Here is a 27,510-nt window from a genome sequence, read left to right as displayed (position 1 = left end):
TTAAACTGGAATACCTGTCATGGAAACGAATTACCACGCCTAGGTAAAGAGAACATTCGAGCATTCTATAATAGCTGCACTTCGCATCGACTGCGAAATTAAAACGATAATATCGAACACCGTTATAGAGCTGCTGTTGAAATTGACAGAAATCGGATAGAAGCGCAAAATGATTTTATTTGCGGCATTCTCACCATGCGACGAGGTCCTATTGTATAGTGAAACTGTAATAATTCCTAAATGCCTTAATACAAGAATTTTGCGAGATTGCCACACGAAACACCCGGCAAAAACTGAATAAATAATTTAATGACAAGCTATGTTTAAATGCTTAAAACGGATAAAACGTAGATGATTGACTCTTGCAAAGGTGGCGCTTTACTGGCAAAATCATAGCCTATCACTTGGTTAGATAGGCATTCACGCCAAAAGTATATATATATTTTTTAATTTGGCAAAGAGATTCTGGAAAACACTTTTCTGGTATTTCATTCGCAAAGTCCTTTTTACTGTTTTATTAAAAACTTTATTGTGATATGTGGGAAGCTGATATATCTCTATTTTTTTACATTGAGGTCACCACTTATCAAGGCCCGGAGGCCACTCAGGGATAAGGGTTATTGTGTGTACAGTAATCAATGAGATAGTATTGTAGTAATCATTAGCATTGGAGATTTAATAGAATGCCTTACTTAAGAGGGCTGTTTGGCAGGAATTTATTTATGTTGAACTTGAAGACATCCAAGTTTTCGTCAGGTGGGAAACTGGCAAACAGAGGAGAGTTCCACAGTCGTGCACTTCTAAGAAAGAAGCTCTGCTCATGGAATCTACGTTTGTATTCAGGCACATATAAAAAGTGGGGGGAATTATTGACAGTAGTTTCAGTCAGATGGGTGTTTCTCGTGAACGATTGGCGAGAGGGCACGAGGGATTGGAGCTCAGACGAGCACTTGCCATGGAAATAACGATAAAACAAAGACAGGTTCGTAACGTCTCTTCTGTGGGAGAGAGGTTGCAGGGAAGAGAGAAGTACATCCCCACTAAGCTACGAAGTCTATTTTTTACTCTGTCAAGGTAGGAGAGGCTGTTTTTAGCAGCCCCTGCCCAGATGTGGCAGCAGTACTCCGTCCTTGGACGTACTTGGCTTTTATACAGATAGAGAATTGCATCAGTAGTGAGATATCATCTGGAGCGATAGAAGGATCCCACCATTTACCCAGCGTCCTTGGCAACAGACTTGATGTACGTGTTCCATTTCAGATCAGGAGTATAGGTCAAACCCAGAAGCTTGTCAAAACACGGGGCCTCCTCAAGACGAGAGCCATCCATTTCAATTGATGCCAGATGGGGATCAGAGCGTTTATGATCTAAAGATAGAAGCTGTGTTTTGGATGGATTAAAAGTGACCAGTCACCCCTTCCCCCACTGTACCACGCGCTAAAAGTCAGAGGAGAGAAAATTAGATAGAACTTTGTCATTTACCGCCTTTGATGTGTTGCCATAGATGGTCGTGTCATCAGCATAGATGTCAACGAATGATTTAAGTATGTGTTTTGGAAGATCATTGATGTAGATCAGGAAGATAGTTGGGCCCAGGAGTGACCCCTGAGGGACTCCACCATTAATATCGTCGGCCTCTGATTTCTGCCCCTCAACCACTACTCTTATGAACCTATCGGAGAGAAATGATTTAATGATTGAGAAAACATTTCCAGTGATACCGTAGCTGGAAATCTTGTGAAGTAGGCCCTTATGCCATACCTTATCGACGGCCTTCGATATGTCAAGAGCAATTGCCCTGGAAACGAAGCCTTTGTCAAGAGATTCACTAATCCTATGAGATATAACCGTTGGCAAATCTGCTGTAGATATTGCGGAGCGGAAACCATATTGCATGTCACTAAGAAGGCTGTTTCTGCTGAGGTTGTTGACTACTACTTTATTTAATATGGATTCTAACAACTTACTCATAACGCACAGGAGACTTATTGGTCTGTACTGAGGGGGAGATGACTTTTAACCCGAATTCTTAAATACAGGGCATACTGATGAGGTTTTCCAGTGTGTCGGAAAGCACTTCTCCTTAAGACAATGCTTAAACAGTTTTGTAAGTGCGGGGGCAAGTTCTGGTTGGAGCTTTTTCAGCACTATAACTGGAATGCCATACGGGCCAGTTGCTTTACTGTAATCAAGGTTCTTGATTAGCTTGGCGACCTCACGCACAGATATTTGTATGTTGCATAGTGTGTTGTGTGTTGTAGGAGGAAATATGGGGAGTTGATGGCCTCCGTCGCATAGGGTAGAATTAGCTGCAAAGTTTTCGGCAAATAGTTTGGCCTTTTCTGATGCTGACGAGATGACCTCAGGTCTATTGATGATGGTTGGGATGAAACGCACGCTTCTGCTCAGGATCCTGTTTGATATTTGCCAAAACTGGTGGGAACCAAGCTGCTGCTCAGCTACTTTGGATTTAACGGACTGAGCATATAGCTCTCTTGCATTTTTTATTACTCTTTTACAGTGGTTGTCGACAGTCCTAAAAGCAGCTTTAGTCTCAGTATATCTATTACATTGGTAGCTATGGAAAAAGTGATTTCTGTGCGCGATGGCGCAGCACATTCAAGGGAGAACCATGGCTGGCTGTTAGATTTTTGTTGGAATTTTTTGGATGGTATGAATCGGTCTATGTCTACAATTAACTATTCGGTCAAGTATGATACTATAGAGGACACATCCTTTTTAAACATGGAATGCAGAGGTAAATCAGATATGAATGTACGGAAGCTATCCCAGTCCGCCATAGAGTATCGATATACAGTACGGTGAAAAGGTATGTCTGAAAAATTATTACATTTCATTTTTATCTTTACTGCTACAACGTAGTGGTCGGAGGATCCCAGAGGAGATAGAACGGAGCATGAACATAGCTTATGGGAAGTTGTGAGGAAAAGGTCTAGAAGGCTTGCACACTGACCAGTAGTATCGGACACATGGGTGGATTCGTAAACAATCTGGGTGAGGTCATAGGCAATGGCAAAATCATGACAGAACCTCTCCTCGTCATCAGTTTTATTCGAGTGGGTAAGCCATTCCACATTATGGATATTGAAGTCACCGCAAATGTGAATGCTAGCCGAAGGATGAGGAGACAGGATGTGGTCAATTTTCTCAGATATGCTCTTAAAGATAGTAACTCCACTTTTGTTGGGGTGATAGAGGGCAAATATAAATGCAGTGGTGTAAGCTAGTGCAAACTGGAAGCACATATAAAGTACGTTACGGTCTTCTCTTGAGATATCCCTACCACATGGAAAACCATCTTTAATGTAGGCACATATTCCATGCCCATGGTGATCTTGGGAGTCAGATTTAGATGTTAAGTTAAAGTATCCTTTAATTATGAATTCGTCTAGAGAAGTGGTTGGCCCTATGCCAGTTTCACTTAGAAAGAATATGTGCGTTTTCGTCTCCTGTAATTGTGTTTCAACCTCTAGAAGGTTGGAATGTAGACACCTGATGTTGGAGAAGGAGACCTGGTAGTAGGGGTCTACGTTGGAGGATGGGGTTCTTGCTTTATTCGTGTTTTTGGAGATTTGTCATGTTGAGGTTTTGAGATTTGTGGAGCAGGTCGATGGACTTAGTTGGAGCAGGACAGAGAGGGAAAGTAAGAGAGAAAAAGACAAGAATTTATTTTTGTAGCATTTAGGGAATAATTAACTTACGTAGAGACTATAAAGATCGTTCTATTAAACACATTATTGGATAGATATGTATGGGAGTTATGTCCCCTTGAATCATCTACTTCTATTATATACTTTTGCTAATGCGTTTTTGTTTAGGACATCACTATGTATCACGTGATTATTACCGCCTATAACACATTACTTAAGTGCACGGCCAAAACATGAAAGAAAAACCAAGTTATTGTTTTATTTTTAAACGAATTAAAATCTATTAAAATCTTGAGCAACTTTTTTTTTCAGAAAGATAAAAGCCTGAATTTTATCATATGAATAATTGAATCATATAAAACGTTTTCTACTTATTTTAATAGCATTTAAAATTTTAAATCGTCCAAAGCCAGACCATTTACCATTATTTTTGTCTCAATCACTGAAATATTACACTACTTTTTAAAAAGTTTCTGAACCAATAATTCAGATTTTCAACCGTAAAATGTTATAATGCGCATATTATATTATATATATGTACCCACAAATAACGAAGACGGGTTTCGTGGGCAATATATATATATATATATATATATATATATATATATATATATATATATATATATATATATATATATATATATATATCGATTATGAAAAAATAAGTAGATCATAATAAAGTTGATTTTTCACTTAATAATTGGTGAAAATCTCGTACTGATTGGATAATTATTTGAGTTCTTCTTAGACTTTTTCGAGAGACTTCGTAAAAAAATTACCTACTTCCTCCTTTCGTTTTGATGTGCCTACGTAAGTAGCTCCGTAAAAGAATCTCAGGTAGTACGTAATAAACTTGCTCTAGTCGAAAGACGAAAAGGAGTGTCTAGAAAAGTGAACCTCTAACTATTACCCAGAAAAATACATCACCTCGCACGATAAAAAGACCACCAAAATTACCCAGTTTTTGCCGGACTGATTATTGAAACTAGAACCTTTAGTGGGATACGTCCGGCATTGCCACTAAACAACAAATAAATGCGGCCAGCAATTGATCATTGGCATATGTGGTGAGTAAGTGGTGATGGTCGCAAAACTGTGGTCTAAATATTCAATAGATCCACTAAGACAGCAATTTGTCCTTATAATAACACGATGTCAATTCTGCGAACAGCAGGTACTTTAAGTGATGAAAACATTTTAGACACCTACTTTACCATATTCTACCTAAATCCATCTTTTTCAGTCTACTTCTATATGTCTATAAATTAAGTGTCTTTGTTCTTTTGTTTTGTTCCAGGGGAAAGTGGAATACCTAATTAAATGGAAAGGATGGTCCATTAGGTAAGTAATCACATTTCATCCTTTGTTTTGAATGATTCACAAAAGTTACAGCGTTTTATTTACCCGAAAAGATTATTATAACGTATAACTGATTCCGATATGACTGGAACCTCACCTTTCATTTTCAGCGCAATAGTGGCTGATGATTTTATTTTTAAAAAATGGCTACTCATGAAGTGTGGTTGTATCCCAATAGAGATTATTTCTCCTGTTTACATCATCTGATAACAGAAAAAAAATGCTTCGTCTGAATGTCTACTATTATGTCACAGACTTATTCGTAGATCGTTACCCGTGTTTTCATATCCGCTTTATTACGGATGACGTTTTTTGTGACCTCGTAAGTATTCAAATTCAGAATAATTTACAAAAATAACAAAAAAAAAAACTTAAAAAGAAAAACAAAAAAACGGCCAAATACTCTTGAAGGAGTCCCAGCAGTTCTGTCTGTGGCTGAAGTTATTTCTTATACACTTATGTCTGCAAAAACATTGCACAGAGTATACGTAGACTGATAAACAGTTCACAATTCTATGTCTTTAAGTTGAAATTAAAGTCGGTCAATTAAGCTCGCATGCGGAGATCATGATGTTAATAACATAATATCAGTCTAGCCGTCTGAGCATTTTATATAAATGTTAATTCCAAATGTATTTACCGCAGATAATATTGGCTCTGGGGTTTGTTCCTTATTAATGGAGTATAAGATGGCTTCGTGGCCGGGTTCGAATCTCCCGACCGACTTTGATCTTAATTCCCCGCATTGATGATTCCGGAAAGGATGAAACACTAGTGTATGTAGGTAGTAAAAACAATTATAATGATAATTTAATTCTCTCTGCCCTGCCTTCCTCTCTCTCTCTCTCTCTCTCTCTCTCTCTCTCTCTCTCCCTATATATATATATATATATATATATATATGTATATATATATATATGTATATATATAATATAAAGCTGAATGTCTGTGTGTGTGTCTGGTCACGAATAGGCTCCTATATGGTTGACTATTTAAAAAAACTGATTACATATAATGATAGAAGATGTATCGAGACACAGGAATGAGTAAGTTTGATCTAGCAGAACGGTGGTTCATTAAAATTGTGGGGTCTGTGTTCGCGCCTGGTCCACAAAGAAATAAAAAAATAAAAAAATAAACGTTTACAAGTGTTTTTGATATAGATGTACATACTAATACTTTGATAAGTATGCTTTGACTTAAATAGGGATGGTATAATAAAATTGTGAGGTCTGCATTCGCGCCTGGCCTCCATAGAATGGAAATAGGCACAAACTTTAATAAAGACTTTTCATATCTATCTGCGTAAGTATACTTTGATAATTGTTTCTGTTTGGAGAAATATGGTATAATAAAATTATGGGGTGTTCGTTTGCGCCTGACCTCCATAGAATGGAAATATATCACAAAGTTTAACAAGGTTTTTTTAATATAGATCCACAGAATATTGTGATAAGTGTTTCAGTGTGAACAGGTATGGTATAATAAATTATTGGGTTCATCTATTTTATTTTTACTTTCATCATATTTTGCTTTGGTTTTGATACCTCCAAATTCGAAGCTATGTCTTTACAACCCTTCGTTTTCATAACCTATCATACTTTCATAAATCAGAGTCCATTTTCTGTAGTCTGTTTTTGAACCCAGTCAACGACGGGTACTTTTGCTAATATATATATATATATATATATATATATATATATATATATATATATATATATAATAAACAAAATCAAACAACCGGAGAAAAATTTGCTGTATTAATCCTCAAAATTATATATTTATTTTCAGTATATCTTTAACACACACTCTGCTTCCTCTTTATCTAAAAAAAAAAGTCTTGGAACTCGAACATTTTAAAAAAAATATTTTGAGAAATAATTTACTTTCTGGAAATTGAAAACGAAAGTTCAGACTGTCTAAATGGAACGTGTGTAATTATTCTCTAGGCATTTCACAAAGTATAAATTACTATATACTGAAAAACTTTAAATATTGCGAATCTATTTTCGTCAGTAAATTCTCTAAATGTTAGGTCTAAAATTTTCATGATGTGGCGAGTCGCAGAAAATACTTACTTCCAACTTGGACACGAGCGGATAGCTACCAGAATATTGTAGGCTAATGCATGCTACAAGAATATAGCGCTAATATCTTGGTATAACTATATCAGTGGGTATGCCAATATATAGATATGTGAGCTAGGACTGTAGGCTTTACTGTGCAATATAGGACTACAACAATGTACCAATGATCTAATATTTAATTTTTGCAGAAACGTTTCGCAATATTTAGTTTAATGTTAAACTTGTTTTACTATAAATAATTATTATTATTTATAAATATATTACATACGTAACATTATTTATACGATTTTTTTCTTCGTGCTTTTATGTTTAGTACTTCCTTAAATACCCCAGTACTTCAGAATAGTCGATATATTTCCAACTGAAACTTTATATTAATAATGATGTTTGCATTTCCTATAATTCACCATTATGATAGTTTAGTGAACATCGGGTTGTAGTGTACGTTTTAAGCAAACAGGTCGATTTTTCTATAGCTTTTAATATATATATATATATATATATATATATATATATATATATATATATATAAATATATATATATATATATATATATATATATATATATATATATATAAATTTAAGAAAGCATTTCATCCAAGGCATGGAAATTGTTAAACAAAATGTTTTTACTATAGGTTTTAAAAATAAAGGTACAAGATTCAATTTGAAATTTATTTATTTTCAAAGTGCACTTTTATAAATTTTGCAAAGTAAGGTATAACATTTTTATTGTAATTGAATCAAAACATTACCTTGGATTTATTTTATATAATGTACATTTTGTTGCATTTTTTAAAAAGATCATTGAAAATTTTATATCTATATCATTAATTGCTAGATGAAAGATAATGTTTTTAAATTGCAACAAAACTCTTCTCGAGCAGAAAACATATCTATGATATAGCCTGGTGCTACCAGATCAGGCAGCCTGAAATCATATGCTTTGGGGTCCAAAATGAACAAAACAATGAAGATATTGTTTTGTTTTCTTTAAATGATTTTTTTATCCTGGCTCTCCAAAATCAATAGAGATGAACTATTCTTCAAATGATCCGGTTCCTCTTGATTTTGAGGCGGAAGTTTAGTTCTGTGCAGTTCTAGGAGGTCCACACTTTTAAGCCTTGCTTTCTCTCTTTGAAAAAAAAAGGGTTAGTTTATTACTATGGCGCGAGGCGTCCTTACCAGGGAATGCTGACGGGCTTTCTAATCACTTTTTGCGGGTCAAAGTGCATTTCCATTGGGACGCTGACTTCTCAATCTCACTTTCCGACTCTGGTGTCTAAGTTTTTGCAGTGGACTACAACTAAAAGAAAAGGTTTTTCCCTTTCCATTTGCAAAACTCAATCATGTTTTGCAAAGTAAAAGCCCCAACTATGGTTTAAATAGAAACCGAAAACAAATATATTCTATTAAAAAATTGTTCTTACAAATCACTTGATTCGGCATTAAATAACCTGAAAAGGGTTGATATGCCATAAAACAAAAAAAACAACCAACCAACCAAAGATCAGAAATCAAAGGAACAAATCTATAAAATACGTTTCAAAAAGGAAAAACCGAATTAAAGAAACTAAATACAGACAATGTTTTCTCTTTTATTTTCTTCGTTTTCCTTTCTGACATGTCCTTTATTATCCCCCTCCTTTCTTTTATCTTTTATCTTTCCACCCTTCCTTTTCTATTCTTTTTTTTCACTCCTCCTTCTCTCCTCCTTCTACATATACCAGAAGCAGTTCCACCATGTCCTTAACAATTCGCTTCGTTTCCAGCGCATCACAGCGTCCGCGTCCCGTGACTTCTGTTCGATAGTCTTACTCTTTCATAGTGTTACCGACCCAACGACGTCCCCAGTTTAACACCATATTATCGTGTTAGATAAAGTTAAAAGACAAGGAATGGAAAACATAGTCAGATTTAGATAATGGGAAAAATGCTAAAAATACGCGTTTTATTTCTAAGCATCACATCTCAAACAGCTGTGCTTCTACGTGAACGCATTAGCATCTGAACATATTCATGATGTCTCCATACCCCGTTATTCCTATATATATATATATATATATATATATATATATATATATATATATATATATATATATATATATATATATATATATATATATATATTGTTTTTAAATCCCCGAAACAGTGTTTCATGGTAAACAACTGATGATCCCTTGAACAATAAATTATTGGTATTCTAGTAAATTCGAGAGCGAGTTGATGCAGTGATTGCAGGTGATTAAATGACTTACTGACTAGATGGTTTTCTAACGAATGATAAAAAATATTTTTTTGTATAGTTTTAAAGGTTAAAAACTTCCAAGACTATCTCTCTCTCTCTCTCTCTCTCTCTATATATATATATATATATATATATATATATATATATATATATATATATATGAGAATATTGGTAATAGTATTCCGACAAAATAGAGAACTAAAAAGGAACAAACCGAGTTATGTGTTCATCAACGTTTCGACTTATTTCAAGACTTCCTCTGTATGAATGAGAAAATTTTTCATGTGCAAACTTATAAAAACGACAAAACTTGGACTCCATACATTGAATACTGCCCCAATATTCCATCATTATATGGTCTCCCCAAAACTCATAAACCAGATATCCCTATGTTCCCCATAATATCCGGCATCGCTAGTGCAACATACAAAATTGCACATGCTATATCTAGCATCTTGACTCCACTACTAGGCACTATCAGCACATAAAGTACTCTGGAGATTTAGTAAAAAAATAAAAAATAAATAAAAAAACATTAATTTACATAACAAAACTATACACAGCTTAGATATAACATCATTATATACTAATCCCCCCCCCATTAAAAATGCTTACATTTACTCCATGAGCACTTAAAAAAATCAAACATTAACTTAACTTTTCCTCCCGACACTTTTATAAAAATCACTAGACTTATAACTAACATGACATTTTTCAATTCAATAACAATTTCTACAAACAGAATTTCGGTCTTCCTATAGTTAACCCTCTCAATGTTTTTGTTTTAGAATTCCTAGAATCTGGTTCTTTTAAATTTAGATTACCTCCAAACACAGACTATTTTAGATACATTGATACCATTTTAATTTTTCTTCCTGAAAACACGCACATAGGTAACATTAAAGACGAATTAGACTCAGTCCAACCCTCCATAAAGTTCACCTATGAAACAGAAAATAATCACTCATTACCTTTTCTAGACATACTTATTATAAAATCCGATAAAAAACTATCCTTCAAAGTTCACCGCAAAACTACACACACAAATAATTAAATACATTTCTACAAGTATGATAATTGGTTTCTTCTCACGCGAATTCAGAATTGGCAGTTCAGAATATCTGGACGAAGAATTCAAATACCTCACAGACACTTTGAAAACCTTGCAATATCCCATATATGTCATATTAAATGCTACCCGAAAAGCCACACAAATATTTTCCAGGAAAATAATAAAAAATCATATACACCAGACCGTTCTCTCGTAAACAGACATCTCTTTTACCTACACACAGCAATAATACAATAATTTGCAACACACAATAAACAAACTAAGAATTCCAAACATAAAAACCACATAAAACTATAAGACAAAAATTAAAAACTACAAAACATCTCCAAAACAAACAAGTTTCCAACGCAGGCATATACACTATTCCTTGCCAAAATTGCCATCATAAATACGTTGATGAACCTCAGCGTAAGTTAGAAAAAAGGTTATATGAACGTAAAAGAGATATAAAAAATAGCAGTTCTCTAAGTGCATTGTTCTCTCATTCATTGCAGCATAATCACACCTTTGACTTTTAAAAAGCAAAAATAGTTAAAAAAATTTTCAAATGCCAGAGACTTCTTGAATCAGCGCTATGGTAAATTCAAACGGAATTAAACAACGTGTAGGTTTCGATAATGTAGCGCAATTAATAAGTAAACTTTTATTAAAAGAACATAATTTAATTATAGAAACAAGTTAACCTTCTAAAACTATAGAATCCCCCACTGTAATAATTAATACATATAATCTCAATCAATAAATTACAAAACAAAAACACACTCATTTCATTTCTGTTACACACCTATGTTTGAATTTTAACATACATATTTTTCCAGAAATAATATTAACTGCGTTCATATCTTTTAAAAACATATTGCCCACTATATGATGTTATTAAAAATATCCCGCTCTTTAGCAACGCCAGCTCCCCTCCATTTTTGAATTTCCGAATTCTGAAATAGAACAGCGTCACACAGCGCCCATGAAAAAATTTAAAATATTTGTACTGGTGATTTTGTTTTCTTAATCTCATTCATCCAGAAGAAGTCTCGAAATAAAGACGAAACGTTGATAAACACATAACTCGGTGTGTTCTTTTTTATTTCTCTCTCTCTCTCATATATATATATATATATATATATATATATATATATATATATATATATATATATATTGTGTGTGTGTGTGTGAGTGTGTAATCGGTATATAGATTGATGTCCTGGACGTAAATCCGACGAAAAACACGTAATAATTAAAGAGTGCTCAATTAAGGACAGAGCTGGTGTGTAGTCTGTTTATCATACAAACATTATTGGTTACATATGTACATACATGTTTAAGTGGAATCTCAATTCAAAGTGACAACAAAATCCCTATTTTGGTCTGATGAGGTGGTCTCTTTGAATTGAGAATCCACTGAAACATGCATATACATATGTACCGATAATATTTGTATAATAAACACACACACACACACGCATATATATATATATATATATATATATATATATATATATATGCACGTCACTGATGAGATGCAGAACATCGAAACCAACTTTGGGTCTGCCGTTGTCCGTTGTCGATGCAATTGCTCGATTCCATCTACGTCTGGTTTCTAGGTTTATCATGAAAAAGTGTATGTGAACGGGTATTTATACATATCTATCTCCTCTTAATGTCTAATATACGTAGAAAAAAGCGGTTCATCCTTCGTATAGATGTGATGTCCCTCAACAACTCGGTTGTTTCGAAATCGTGTCGGGGGAATCGGCTAATTTCAGTTAATATTCGTAGATGTGATATCTACCGCCTGCATACCAGCAGTAACTATCTTAGTTGTATAAGACGCGTTACGTGTCACATACTAGAATGTAGAACTAGATAAAAATATAAATTAAAATCGATGCATAGCCAATAGATTGCGATATAAATCCATTTCTTCCTGACAAATTGTACAGATTTAAAAAGGATTTGAGCCGCATGTTTATAAATTGTGTAAATTGCATTAGAATCGTTTATTGGTTTTTATTTTTATTTTTAACGGATGCATTTGAAAAGTTCGTTTAAAAATGAGATGCCTAAAGTAGGCTCGCGAACAAATAGGTAAATAAGTAATGAATGGATATCGTTTACAATGTAATTCATTTCTATGTAGCGAGGAGAGGCAATATCAAGGAATAACAAACCTACTCCTACATAAAGATAGCAACTTTATTTACGTCTTCCTGGGGAAATAAAAGTAAAACTTAAGAAGAAAACAGTTATGAAGTGTTAAAAGATAATCAAATGTATGTTCATACGTAGTGCGATCAAATATATAGAACAACTAATAGGAATTAAGAGGTAAAAGTAAAGACTTACCAGTTGAATAAGGTGGGGGTTAAGGGTATTTTATAAGATGGAGAAAATAAAGGAATTATGAGATAAATAAATGAAGATCCAGCTGAATATGCATGGCCTCCGCTCAGTTTCGAGAGACAATGGATATGTCACCTCTAAGAATAGCTGCACGCAAGCTCCAATCATTATTATCCTGAGTCAGCACTGCCTGATTTAAGGGGCAGTGAGAATTCCAGGACGATTAGTAACAACGCCGAGATAGTCGATGTGTACATACAACATCTGATATTCCTAAATAGTCACCCATCACTAGATTCAACGTTGCTTTAATTTGATAATCGAACGAGAGCCGATGTGTCACGTGATTATGCTGTATACAAAGGGCACTAATGTTTAGATTTCTCATTTCTTGGAAATACACGCAGATTAAAGTGATTTGTTTAAAAGAGTTCAGAGGTCTAGACGAAGCAAGTGTTGTTAGATCCGTGGCCGCTTGAGTAACTTTCCGAGACTGACAAACTTTCGCTATATAAGTTCGTCACCGTGAATCATGCTATTTGTAGGAAACAAGGAACTATGATCAGGATTAGTTTATCCGCAAGTATATAAGTAATATCGCTATGACTGACAAGGTTCTTGTGGCAAGTTGTGTCTTTCACTGCATCTTATTGTAGAAAAGCGCTGAAGGAGCGGTCGTAAATGCACAACGGGAATAGGTGTCCTGTTTCACGGCGCTATTCGTTCTGATTGCTTGAAGTCTGGTACAGGCAACCAATCGAGGTTGAGTATTTTCATCCAATCAGAATTACTTAATTTACTAAAATAAATATCGATCGTTACAGAGATCTTTTCTCTTGATCTGCTGCTGTTGTGATTGTTGTGCTTATTGAAAGAGTAGGATGGATGGGGGAAAGAATCGAGTTTTTCAACTATTGAGGCCTAATTTTGCGAATCAAATTAGAAACAATGGGAATTCTGATAATATATTTGCACTTTCGTGTGTTCGTACTTTTCCCTTTCACAACGATTTTCAAAGATTAGTTCACCAAATTCCCGTGGATAAAATGTGAAAAAAAGTAATTGTGGAAAATCTGATGACGATAATGTGGAAAATTAAGATTTTACTCATTCTAAAATAAATTTGTCATATATCGAATAAACCGTCTTTAATAGAAATCGGTCGTCGTTGTAGCCTTAAAAGTGGCATTCTATTCATTAGTTTACAAGGAAGAAAACCCAACATTGCCCGGGATTTGACGGGGAACCCTATATTATTCTTCACCTAACTATGTTACCTATTTTGTTCATATTTTTCGTGCATCATAAAATTAAAATTTAATGGTTGCATCACATGATTTGAACACTATTGGGTTTGAAGCATGATCTAATAACAGTGATGTTTATTAAAATAAACTTCAATGAAGTTATAAATCATATGACTTAAAAATAAAAAAAATAAAATACTGTTAGACACCCACTCAATATATGTTACTCTGACATATATTAGGAAGGTTTCTAACAGCATTTTATTTAATTTTTTTATTTTTAAGTCATTACCAAACCTTTAAATATTTAAACTATTTTTCGTATCTTACCTAACGCTCAACACTATGACTTTTAAACTGAATAAACGTTTTAAAGTGAGTGACACCACTAAATCATTTCTCAGATAGGTAGAAGAGTAACTTCTCTTTCTTTTGATAACATTTATTTGTTTGTTTTTGACAATTTTTTCTAACCTCTGTGGATTGTAAAACATACCCAATGTTTTATCACGTAGTATTATAAGCTGTTAAGTTGGCAATTACTTTTTCGCAGTAATAAGAGATAATTTTAAAATAATAAGTTTTTTTTAAAATATGTATCAGCTATATATATATATATATATATATATATATATATATATATATATGATACATAGAAAAAAGAGAACACGGCACGCAAGTAACCGTCGAATGTCCAGAGATCCCGCTAGTATTAAGTAGCCATTGTCAGATGAATGAACTCATATCTTTACATCATGCTGACGTTTGCCTTTACCTTTCCTGATTCAACTTTTTAGTAGTGCAACTGTCGTATTATAACAGCGAATCTCATCGTTTATTCTTTAGTTTCTACGATTTCCGTCTCTGTGTTAATCTCTATCTCTGACACACACACACACACACACACACACACACACACACACACACACACACACACACACACACACACTCTCTCTCTCTCTCTCTCTCTCTCTCTCTCTCTACCTCTACATCTCTCTCTTACTCTATCTCTTTATTTCTCTTTTTCCCCCTTGGGAAGCTTTATCGTTATCCAACGGTGACTCGATTGTCTGTTAATTTTTATTCGTCTTTCCAGTATTTCTCATTTGTTTTTTTTTTTACAAATAGCTTACGAGTCTCAAACCCCATGTTCATTGAGAGAATACGAGAAAGAAAAACAAACAAACAAAATATTAAAGACAGAGGTCGATGTACTTTACGCTCTCACGAGTCGTCATTTCGCGCGTTTTTTTTTCCACATTCCTTCCTTCTTTGTTTTGCAGGTAAAGTATTTCTTACCCACGCTTCGCGCGACCCCCTCCATCCCATCACTGCATCATAGCTTCAACAGAAATACAAAGGCGTTGCTATAGTGTCAATGCTCTTTCAATTCCTGCATTTTCATTGTTATGTTTTCTGTTTCTGAATTTTTTTTACGTGAAGATTGATTGTTCGTATTATTTTCTGTCTTCGAGCTATTGCTTTCGTCTTGACTGTTAATTTAATGACATTTCGGTCAATGTAAGCTCCGACCTTCTTCAGGTGTATCTAGTCAAACTCTTGTACCTTTCTGTCACACTTGGGAATCTTTCTGTCCAATTTGGAATTTCGAATGAAACATGAAATTTAATCCACGGCGTTAGCATGCTCTCGTCCCTCCGTTGATAAGCAGTTCAATAATATTACACGTTTCTGGTGGTTAAAGTTAAACCATTAATGTGGATGACACTCAAAATACCATTGAGAATTACTTAGTACTTTTACCTTGTCATGGCTGCCGGAACGAGGGCACACAGAAGAGACGTTGCGAGCCTGTTTTATCGTTATTTCAATGGAAAGTGCTCGTCTGAGCACTAATCTCTGCCCCTTCGCTAATCTTTCACGATAAACACCAGTCTAGTTGAAACCACTGTCATTAATTCTCTCACTATTTATCTGTTCCTAAATCAAAGCACAGATTCCATGAGCAGAGCTTCTTTTTTAGAAGTGCACTACTGTGGAACTCTCTTCCGTTTGCCTGTTTCCCACCTGACTACAACTTGGATGTCTTCAAGTCCAACATAAACAAATTCCTGATGAACCGTCCACTTAAGTAAGCCACTTTATCAAATCTCCAATACCATTATCCCATTGATTACTGTACCTGCAATAACTTTTATCCCCGAGTGGCTTCCGGGCCTTGATAAGTAGTGATCTCCATGTAAAAAAACAAACAAAAAAAAAAAAACACTACCCCCGTGGATTAATAACCGGTTCTGTTAAAAATTCCATGCAGATTCCCGAGTTTGACATATAGAATACCGAGTTCGACAGATAGATGCTCGGGTTCGTTACCCGGTGAATGTCCGAGGATGCATCGACCGAAATGTTGTGCCTTGTTTTCCTTAATTATTTATTTGCTACTAACAGGGAGATCCGACGTTGCCCGAGATAATAGAAAATAGATGAGATATTGAAATTTTGTATATGAGAGAGAGAAAGAAAGAGAGAGAGAGAGAGAGAGAGAGAGGAAGAGAGAGACAGGTGAAGAGAGAAGATAAGAATAATTTATTGAGCTCTTTTTTTTTTTACAAAAAGGTCACCACTTAACAAGGCCCTAAACTACTCGAGGATAAAAGTTAATGAATATAAGCTGGTGGTGTAGTAATGGCTAATGGTGTAAGTTGTAGAATGTGATTAGTATTACACTGCGACAAAATGCATAGAAGGATAAAAATTGAAAAAACACAAAGAATATTCGCAAAACAAACAAAAATAAAACAAGAAAATTCGATTTTCTTTTCTCAATTGTTTTATAATTCCACAAAAATGGATAATCGAAGTTTTTGTTATTTCAATTGCTTATAACTGATTAAAAAAACAAACAAAAAATGACTGAATTCATTTTCATATCTATTCGTTTGTTCTAACGATCTCTCCATCTCTTTTCATAAACGCACGTCAGTTCAATTTCTGCCTTTCTCGGCTAATCTTCAATCGATGCGATGTGATAGTACACTGTTTTCTGCACATCTTTTCATTATATATAAGTACTAGTAGAATATAACCTTCAAACATAAGGGATAGTGTGTCATCGCTAATCAAATCCAAAATTACACTTGAGGATAAGGCTTAATGAGCTTGTTCAGTGGACCTTGAGAAAAAAAAAACTCTCTGAAAAACAATGGTTTAAACTAAGAAGAATTTGATTCTTTAAGAGGACGGCTCAAAAGAATTTGTTGATATTGGACTTGAAAATGAATATGTTGTAGTCAGCTGAAAAAAAAAAGCCCTGCACCATTTTATTCCACAAAAGTGTAGTTTCTTGGTAGATAGAATAGACAATGGAAAACTTTACTTACTTTTATTAATTATTATTTTTACCAGTCATCCGTAACTGATATTTTCCGGCAATGGAATAAACGTCATAATATATATAATTTTTGTGAAAAAAATCTTATTTTCAATTTTCTGAAATAAACTTTAAAAAAATATTTTACAGTGCAATTGTACCAAAGAATTATTCATACAAATAAGCATGGCACTTTGATTTCTCATACAAGGTCTTGGTATAGGGTTTTGTTTAAAATTGTATCCCGAAGAGAAAGATAGACATACAGAAATGTCGCGAGAGATACCTTACATTGATTTCATAGGTTTTTAATGTAATTAATTTCCCGCTATGGAACTAGTATTGTTATTTTTATACACTTCATCAAGTCTTTGCAACTTCACACGGAGATGACATCTGCAGGATAATCGTCGCCATGAACCACTCAGCTGTTTATAATGATGTAATATATTATACGGGGTTTGTTCTAAAACTTCTTAGAGTCTTACCCCGTCAATACCTTCAACAGAGAGACGAAACTTTCAGTGCAGGGATGTATGAGTTCACTCATCATAACAATACAATTTTTAATAGTTCTAATAGTTACTAATCCAAATATGTTGAATAAAAAAAAATAGACTTAATTTTTGTAACGCACCTCATAATATATTTGGATTTCATTCAAGTGATTTGCATGAGTATTTGGAATTATTCCAACTGTTTTTGTTACAGTTGGTATCATCTTTTACCCTTTTTAAGCATAAACAAACCCTGAGTATTCCGCTTCAACGTGTCTTAATTTGAACGGAAACAAAGGCAAGACATGCGGATCGGGCGAAAAAAGTATAAAACCCGAATGATTTATGAACATAATGAAGCAAAAACTCACTACAATTAAAACTAGTTGTTTGTGTCCGGGCGTTGTCCGTGAAAGTAGATTAACTAAAGAAAGAAAAGGGCGATTCTGAATAAACACAGACTTTATCATGTTAAAAGCAGTTGACCAAAACATTATTTCCTGTCGGCGTTACGTACAGAGGTTGTTCCAAAAATAAGGCCCCTGTTTTAACTAAAAACAGTTGAAGTTGGTATCATTAAAACGCGCGACCTTTTAAGCTCCAGAACCGTTTTTTTTTCTTTACATAGTCACCGTCATTCTCAATGCACTTTTGGTAGAAATTCAATGACGCTTCTCTGCTTTTTATGGATGTCTGGAGTGCGCTTTTCGTACGAGAGTTGTTCGAAAAGTAAAATCAATTATATTTTTAACACAAAAAAAATAAATAAATAAAAATAAAGAGTTACGAAAACGGAAGTTGAACCATTTAAATTGGGCGACCTTTTAAGTCACAGAATTCATTTTTGTTTTCCTTTTTTTTTATTGTCCCCGCCATTCTCAGTGCACTTTTGTCAGACATGAATGAGGCTGTGCATTGACGTCGGGTGCGCATTTTGTCACGGGAGATCCGTTCCAAATATAAAGTTTACTATTTTTAACTAAAAAAAAGTTGAAGACCTACGAAAACGGGTGTTGTACCATTAAAACTAGTAACCTATTTTGCTCCAGAAATTAAATGACAATTCTTTGCTTCTGACGGACGACCATGAGAGACCCTGCCTTCTTTGAGTATCACACCATCAATATCTACAAAAGGATTTATCATGCAAGGAATTTGTACGCAGATGGAATCAATATATACTGAGCAAAAATCGTTATTGTTACGAATAAAGATATTCAAAACACAAAGTTTTCAGTTGAGAGATAACATTTTTAAATCGGCCAATATTTTTGCACCAACTGCTTGCAACGTATAAGATCAAAATAACCCAACATGAATTGATTAATGAATACAGCGAATTCGAAGTAAACAAGAATATCAAACCTGTTACTCGAAGCCAGGACTGACGACAAAGATCTCACGCGAAAGATAATGAGGGATGTCAGTATTCACACTTGATATGTTTACGGAGACACATCAATCGCGTTTTCCTTCTTTCATTTCGAAACCATGTTTACACAAATTAATAAAACTACATCGAATATTAAATCTCTCCAACACAAAACGGTGCTACATATGTATGTGGTTTAGTCGTTTGCATGAAAAATAGATTTCGTCAGTACAAATTAAAAACATATTTTGTTGAAAGTTTTTCTTGCAAAATCAATAAATAAATAATTTTTCTCATTTGATTTTCATGAAGATAGAAAAAAAAACGTTTAATTTTCGTTGATAATTGTTTCCCTGCTTTAGTCTTTAAGATCAAAACTACTTCTGTAGTAATATTTAAAAAAAAAAATCCTTCCTACTAAAAGTAAAATAAAATACAAACATTTTCCATATAATTAGACATACGGTAAATCATGTCTTCTTGCGTTAAAGGTTTCTTTTCCGCGATTTGAATTACTTGTCAAGTAGTTTTTGCATCAGCGTCTACCGATATCTTTTCCGGCTACTTACCGTAAAGTGGCAGACGATTCACGCGTGACCTTGGACCAGGCCTCGGAGCAGTTCGAATGTGTCTATCATTCTCTATAGTAAGTTACGCCCATCGCTTCAGTAGTTCGTTAATCTATCACATTTGTGGTTGAAACAACATTTGCATCGATCATCGCGCAAACAGAATGGATGCATTTTTTTAAAGAAAATAATACTTTTTTTGCTTTTACTGTTTTTTTAATTAAAACAAATATAAACATTTATGATCTAGTTTTATTTACCGACGACTTTTAAAACTAAAGAACTTATGCAGAATACAGACATATCATTTAGATAGAGTTTTTACGTTGAATGTAAGTTTTACGGTATGTTTTACTTTTTTAATTAGTCAATGACAGTAGGGGACCGTTGCAAAACGCTCAACTCACCATTTTTTGAATGGGTTTCTAAACAATAACGATATTATTTCAAAGATGTCCTTTTCTCTTCCCTGCAACCTCTTTCTCACAGAAGAGATGTTGCGAGTTTGTCTTTACTTTATCGTTATTTTCATCGCAAGTGCTCGACTGAGCTTCAATCTATGGTCCCCCCTCGCCAAATTTTCACAAGAAACGCTCATCTAGCAGAAATCACTATCAATAATTTCCCCACTCTTTATCTGTGCCTAAAATCTAAACGTAGATTCCATGAACGAAGCGTCTTTCGTAGAACTGCACGCCTGTGGAACTGTCTTCTGTTTTCCTGCTTTCCAGCTGACTACAATATGGTTGTCTTCAAGTACAACGTAAACAAGTTCTTGATGAGCCGTTTCACTTAAGTTAACAAATTTACCGAAATTCCATTAATATCGATTGCTATATTGTCCAACTGACTACTATACACACTTAAACCCTTATCCTCCAGTGGCCTCTGAGCCTTGATAACTGGTGATGCCTATGTAAAAAACAACAACAAAAAGAAAACAAGATTAGTATTCTAATGAGCACATAATATGCAATTATACATACACGCGCAGGCGTTGATTTTTTATTCTCTTGATTGTCGTTGTTACAGGTGTGAGCCGTGATCTTTTCGTAGTTGTTGGTAGCCTTTTCTATTTAGCTAGACGACACAAACTACTTGCGCATGAAGCACAATTGAGACTTGCTGAGTTTTCAAGGTTTTGTATTGCTCACTTAAGGGGAGAGACTAATATGAGTAATTAACTACTTAACTTATTTTACGAACTTGTAAATTGGGAGACACAAACGGGCAGAGGCGTCGGTAAAATCAGAGCAAGTCATTACATTCTTGGACCGTCTCGTTTCGCTCCATGAAAAAGACTGACTACAAATCCTCTGTTCCCTCGCCCGAACACGTAACGTCTGTCCTCATATCGTTTAACACTTGCATTTCTAGCGCGCTTTTTCCACGGATGTGACCTTTGGCTTCCGCTTCAATCACGTCATTTTTTCGTTGGGTGCATTTCCGTTTGTCGCCAGGTTATTCTGACATGCACTAATGTGATCCTGGCCAAAATCCATGCAATCTTTTGCATACACAGCCATTCTTCATTTCAGCAACGATCAAATTGGATAGAAATGGTGAGGACAGATATATTGGCCGCTGCTGAGATTTTACCAACAGGCGAATGCGATTGCGGCTATCAGTTTGCGAATGAATTATTGTGTCAAGGCGATCGGTCATCAAGACATCACATATTTCGTTGGTGTATTTTCTCCACCTTTCTTAGCCACCACCGAGAACACTTTTTTATCATAGTGATTGTTGTTGCCTTCATTCACACATTCTTAAAAGTTCTTGTTTTGTGTCTCTATATTTGAAGAAGTCTTGTAAATGTATCTTGGGGGGTATGGCCAATTAATACACAAATGCAAAACCATGTATTTATCAGAAGTATCCATTTTAATTCATGAGAGCCGCTAAAGTAGGATTATTTTGTAGGTTCTTTAAGATTTACTGAACAAAAAACTATTTACAGCTGTTTGTCTCAGCGTCATCTAATTTTATATATATTTTATATATATATTTTATATATGACCCTGGTGAAACAATACAAATGTCGCCTCAAAGAAAACAACACCTTGTTTTAAAACTTTTATTGAAAAAAATCAATTCAGGTCACTTTATGTAGTACAGATGACATCTATTCAATGAAGCCGTCTTCAGCCATTATCACCACCTCGATACGGGTCCAGAACTGGGAGAATGCCTTTTTCACAAGCGCCGGCGAGAATACGGTGAATACTCGGCGGATAGCTGTGATCAGGCTAGCTTTGATGTTGTGGGTGGCGTTCTTTACGTATGACCAAACTAAGTAGTCCAGCATGTTCAGGTCGGGGGAGGAGGAGACAAGTGAGAGAAGGGTTCAAGCCAAGTCTGGGTCTCATTGGACTTGTGGGCCGCCGCCGAGTCCTGCTGCCACACCCAAGATCTGCCAACGGCAATTTGATTGTACCAGGGGATCGCCACACTTTCCAGCACATCCAGGTACACTTTAATGTTGACTTTCGAGCCAACTTCGAAGATGTGAAGTGGCATGATGTGGCCCTCATTTGAAACCACACCACAGCTTATAACCGTGGCCGAAAACTTTGTTTTCATCACCCTGGCATGTTTCTGTTATTCCTGGCGATCCACCCATGGATTTTTAGAGTGCTGTCAATGGTTCTGTTGTCATAATTGTGATTGGTAGAGAGAATGAGTTGAACAGCGGTGGATCTCCGAACAAGCTCGTCAGATATTGTGTCACTTTCAGACATGATAGAATGCTTCTATCGCTCTTGGGAGTTGTACACAACTGGCCTACTAGTAGATGGTCTGGAACAAAAATACCTGGTTTTTATCAAACGGAAATGGAATAATGTCGTCTTTTCTAGGGAGACAATTTCATCGTCCCATCTATAATATACATCCCACCTGTCTGTTTAAATGTATGTATGTATCTATATCTGTCGAAAATTTTCAACAGAGGCGACGGGTTTTCCCGAGATCCAAATCATTTTGGAGCTCGCCCCTTTCGGACGACAAATATCGAAAAATTGGTCAAAAACATTAATTCCTTCATCATTAACTGGAAACTTTTCTACAGGGAAGGGTCGCTTTTTTGCCGATATTTGCGAAATGCATCCCTTGTTTTCGACTGTCTAGCCTTAATTTTAACGTACGTCACTTCCGGTTTAGCGATGGGCGCAAAAGGAAACACGTTTCTTTTTTTTCACCTTCTTTTCCTCCTTCGCGATACAAGTTCGGGCCTGTCTGCCTACTACCACTTCAAAAAAAAATTTTTTTTTTTACTCCACACACATATCCAAACACCCGGGCAACGATAGGCACCCAGTGTCATGTCTGGTTTAGTATAATTCTACTAGTGTTCAGGAGAGATGTTGATCTCTTTTAGGTCATTTAGGTCGTACGTAATTATAACAATTTGATTTTATTAATTCAATCACTCCAAAGAAGGTCTATTCGTCTTGATTTATTCATTAATTTTGATTTACATATTGATTCGATTGCTTAACGAGAACCACGAGTAAAGATTACTTTTAATACATAAATAGACTTTTCTCGGGTTCTTTCAAAGTCGAAACCGTGTCTGAAACTGCCCTTCAGGTTGGTTCTTCATACAGTTTTGGACATACAACTCTTGTTCTCTGTCAGTTTAAGCTGTGGTCCTATGCATTCCTTGGAAGTCAACTCCTAATACTTTATTTCCACTTAATTTGAGAAGGAGTTAGCTTATTGCCAATCGCCTAAGAACACCCCTATTGGAGAATGCCAACGAAATGATCAAATAAATATTTGTTCAAAAAGTGCCTTTCGTTTAGGGCGCTAGCTTTTCAAATCCCACTTTCCCTATCTTGTGTTTAATCTTCCTGAAGGGGAGGATAATAAATAAACCTGCGCTGTTGCTTATCTCTTAAATCGATGAAATACATCGGCTTTCATGTAAGCAAATTCATAAAGTAAAAAAAAAGTCATATGAAATAATAAATTAAGAAAACACTTTCTTATACAAGCAATATTTCTATTTTCTTTTTAAATCAGATCGAATTGGGTTTATTTAGAAGGCTGCCATTTTCCAAATATTGCCCCGAAACGATTTAATCCGATTTCTTATCAGTGTTCTTATCTTAGACCTTTTCGTCCACCCAAAGTTCACACAAAAAAATATTTATTTTAAGTCATCTCACCTCAGCCGTGAAGATTCTAGTCAATATTTTGAAATAGACTTTCCGCAGTTCCACCTTATTAGTTATGTGCAGTTCTGCAAAGTCCACGCATCCATGTTTTACCAATTCTCTTTAAGAAGGGACGGGTTCAGTTGTTAATCGCGGGAGGCGCATCGTGTCCCCATCCTAGAAGCCGCTGGCTCGTTAAGCCCGCTTTCGAACCTTGTCTCACATTTTTCCTCCATGGGAGAAATATAAATACATCTATTTTAAGTCATTCAAAAACACGCAAATGCAAATTAAATTAACATTAGAGTGCAAGTAATGTTTTTTTACATCAAAGTCATTTTACATTTGAAACGTTATACTTTATATCATAGATACATCCATGTATATATATATATATATATATATATATATATAATTCATTTTTATAACATGAATATGTTAGATAAAGTAATTAAGAATAGGAAACTAGATCTAATATTTGTAACATGCTTTTTTTCCTAAGATTAAGGGAGGTGGTGTTTGATCAACACTGCTGGGGAGCCATGATGTAATATACTGTTTTGGTTTTAAATGCCCGAAATAGTGTTTCATGGTAAATAACTGATGATCCCTTAAAAATAAATTATTACTGATACTATAGTGAATTCGAGAGATCAAGTTTATGCAGTGATTGCAGGTAATTGGATGACTTACTGACTAATTTTTTTTCTAACGAATGACATTTTTTTTGCATAGTTTTAAGGGTTAAAAACTTCCAAGACTATATATATATATATATATATATATTCCAGGCCGAAAAATATTCAAAAGATTAGAATCATTGAATTCCAACAAGGGTCGTTGATAGTGCTCATACAAATACAGAAAATTATATTTTTATTTTCTTTATGTAAATATAGTCATATCTTGCTACGATGCACATCATAACCAGATATGACTATATTTACATAAAGAATATATGTATATATATATATATATATATATATATATATATATTATTTATGTAAACATAGTCATATCTGGTTACGATGCGAAATCTAAATTAAAAGAAAGACCAGAAAAAATTATGTTTTATAATACAAATATGTGACTTATTTCTAGGGTATTATTGGCATTTTTAATTTAAATTCAATTTCGAGCTCCTGCATATATGGTGCAATCTAGCCATCAAATTCTTACCAATTTACACATTAAAGTGGCTGTATTTCGACAATTATGCATAAAATATTGTATTTCAAGTAGTCTATTGTGCCTGGTTTATCAGCGTGGGCATAGAACTTTACAAGCTCCTGAAGTCATGGCCAAGGTGACCAGTCGACGGATCTATTTCGAGAAATCTTGTGTACATCAAATGTTTTGTTCAGTAAATTCATCGCATTATTTGTAATTTGCAAACGTTGATGTGGTGTCGGTTTCTTCATGATTTCTTGCCCAAAATGACTAAACTCAGAAAAACTGAGAGCTGTACAATCTGCAATTAAAGAAAATAGAGTTTTCAACTTAAAGGTCGCCGCCTCTAAACACACACACACACAAACACACACACACACACACACACACATATATATATATATATATATATATATATACATATATATATATATACTAGCAAAAGTACCCGTCGTTGACTGGGTTCAAAAACAGACTACAGAAAATGGACTCTGATTTATGAAAGTATGATAGGTTATGAAAAGGAAGGGGTGTAAAGAGATTGCTTCGAATGTGGGGGTATCAAAACCGAAGCAAAATATGATGAAAGTAAAAATAAAAGAGATAACCCGCATAATTTATCATACAATACATGTTCACACTGAAACACTTATCACAATATTCTGTGGATCTATATTAAAAAAAACTTGTTAAACTTCGTGACATATTTCCATTCTATGGTGTTCAGGCGCGAACGAACACCCTATAATTTTGTTATACCATATTTCTTCAAACTGAAACATAATTATCAAAGTATACTTACGCAGAGAGATATGAAAAGTCTTTATTAAAGTTTGCGCCTATTTCCATTCTATAGAGGCTAGGCGCGAACGCAGGCTCCACAATTTTATTATACAATCTCTATTTAAGTTAAAACATACTTATCAAAGTATTATTATATACATCTATATCAAAAACACTTGTAAACGTTTTTTTTTAATATTTTTTAATTTAAATTTTTTTTATTTCCATACTATGTGGACCAGGTGCGACCGCAGACCCCACAATTTTAATGAACCACCGTTCAGCAGGATCAAACATATCCTATCCTGTGTCTCGATACATCTTCTATCATTGTATGGAACCAGTTTTTTTTTAATAGTAAACCATATAGGAGCCTATTCGTGGCCAGACACACACACAGACATTCATATATATATATATATATATATATATATATATATATATATATATATGTATGTATATATTGTTAATTATGACTAACTAAAACAATTAAATGTCTTTAGCATAATTTAATCCCAGAACACAATTTTATTTAAGCATGTACTTTTTTTGTAATGCAGAATTCATATTGCAATTCTAAGACAAACAAATCTATGGCTAGATGAAAAATAATCAGTTCATACTGATTAACAAAGCAAGTCGTGAAACTAATGTTTGCCAGTGTTAGTCATTGAAGGACTCTTGTCGAAACAGCTGGTTGACTAAACACGTGGAAAGCGACACCAGGAGATTGATTTACCGTTTAATAAAGCAAACAAAACACTCGCTTTATCGCAACGAGCGTGGCAAGAAGTAGAAGAAAAGAGAGAGAGAGAGAGAGAGAGATAGAGAGAGAGAGAGCGAGAAAGGAAACAGCATTTTTTCCTGTTGAGTTATGTTTCTTCTCTAATTTTACTTATTAGATTTTAGGTTAATATTTCATGTTTAAAATGCTTAACAAAAGCTTTGGTTTACGGGATAATACGGCATAATCACGTTTAACACACCAGTTTCCAATAAACTCTCAATGTTGATGATGCTGACCATATCAAGTACGGAAATCTGTGACTATTTGAAAAGACCAGGTGCTATATGTGCTCTGTGCTCATCTCAGCATTGTTTCACTATTGTCTTAGTTTCTCCTAGCCACTGGAATCAAGCAGTGTCGATTTAGGAGAGATGTGGGAACATGCGCAGCGACCCTCACATTGAGACTATCTATTGTTACTCGAGACTTAGCAGAGTCGATGACGAGGTTTGAAGACGTACTGATGTAATAAACAAGGGAATTTCGATTTTAATAAAATGTCTGTTCTCGCTTTCAAAATGTTAGGCATAGAAATTAGCGTATCGATAATGAAATATTCGATAAAAACAGACGACAGCAAAACCTTGGATTTTAGTTAAGATTAAAAAAATGAAAGTTCATCATATGTTTACACAATAGTAAAAACATGAAAAGAAGCGAACCAAGAAAAGAAGCTGTGCGAGTGATTGGCGAATTACGCGAATTGTGCGGTCAGTTAAGTATCAGGCTAACTTGTACTTTTCCTCTGTCAGAATCCTTTCTTTTCCTCACTTTCTCTCTTTCCCCTCCCTCTTTCTCTCTCTTTATACTCATCCTA

General features: G+C 34.7%; 1 protein-coding gene across 1 annotated transcript in view; it reads left to right on the top strand.

Annotated features, from left to right (window-relative positions):
- The window catches only part of LOC145246670 (uncharacterized), a 216,081-nt gene that overhangs the window by 44,114 nt on the left and 144,457 nt on the right, over positions 1-27,510 (top strand). The window contains exon 2 of the mRNA XM_080108384.1: positions 4,969-5,012. Within this exon, the coding sequence (XP_079964510.1) occupies positions 4,969-5,012 (44 nt within the window). The remainder of the gene's footprint in view (positions 1-4,968; positions 5,013-27,510) is intronic.

This window comes from Euprymna scolopes, chromosome 24 (genome assembly GCF_053919585.1).
Source record: "Euprymna scolopes isolate OS-2025 chromosome 24, ASM5391958v1, whole genome shotgun sequence".
NCBI classification, from domain to species: Eukaryota; Metazoa; Mollusca; class Cephalopoda; order Sepiida; family Sepiolidae; genus Euprymna; species Euprymna scolopes.
The sequence above is the reverse complement of the archived record's forward strand: the minus strand, read 5'-3'. Positions and strand labels throughout refer to the sequence as shown.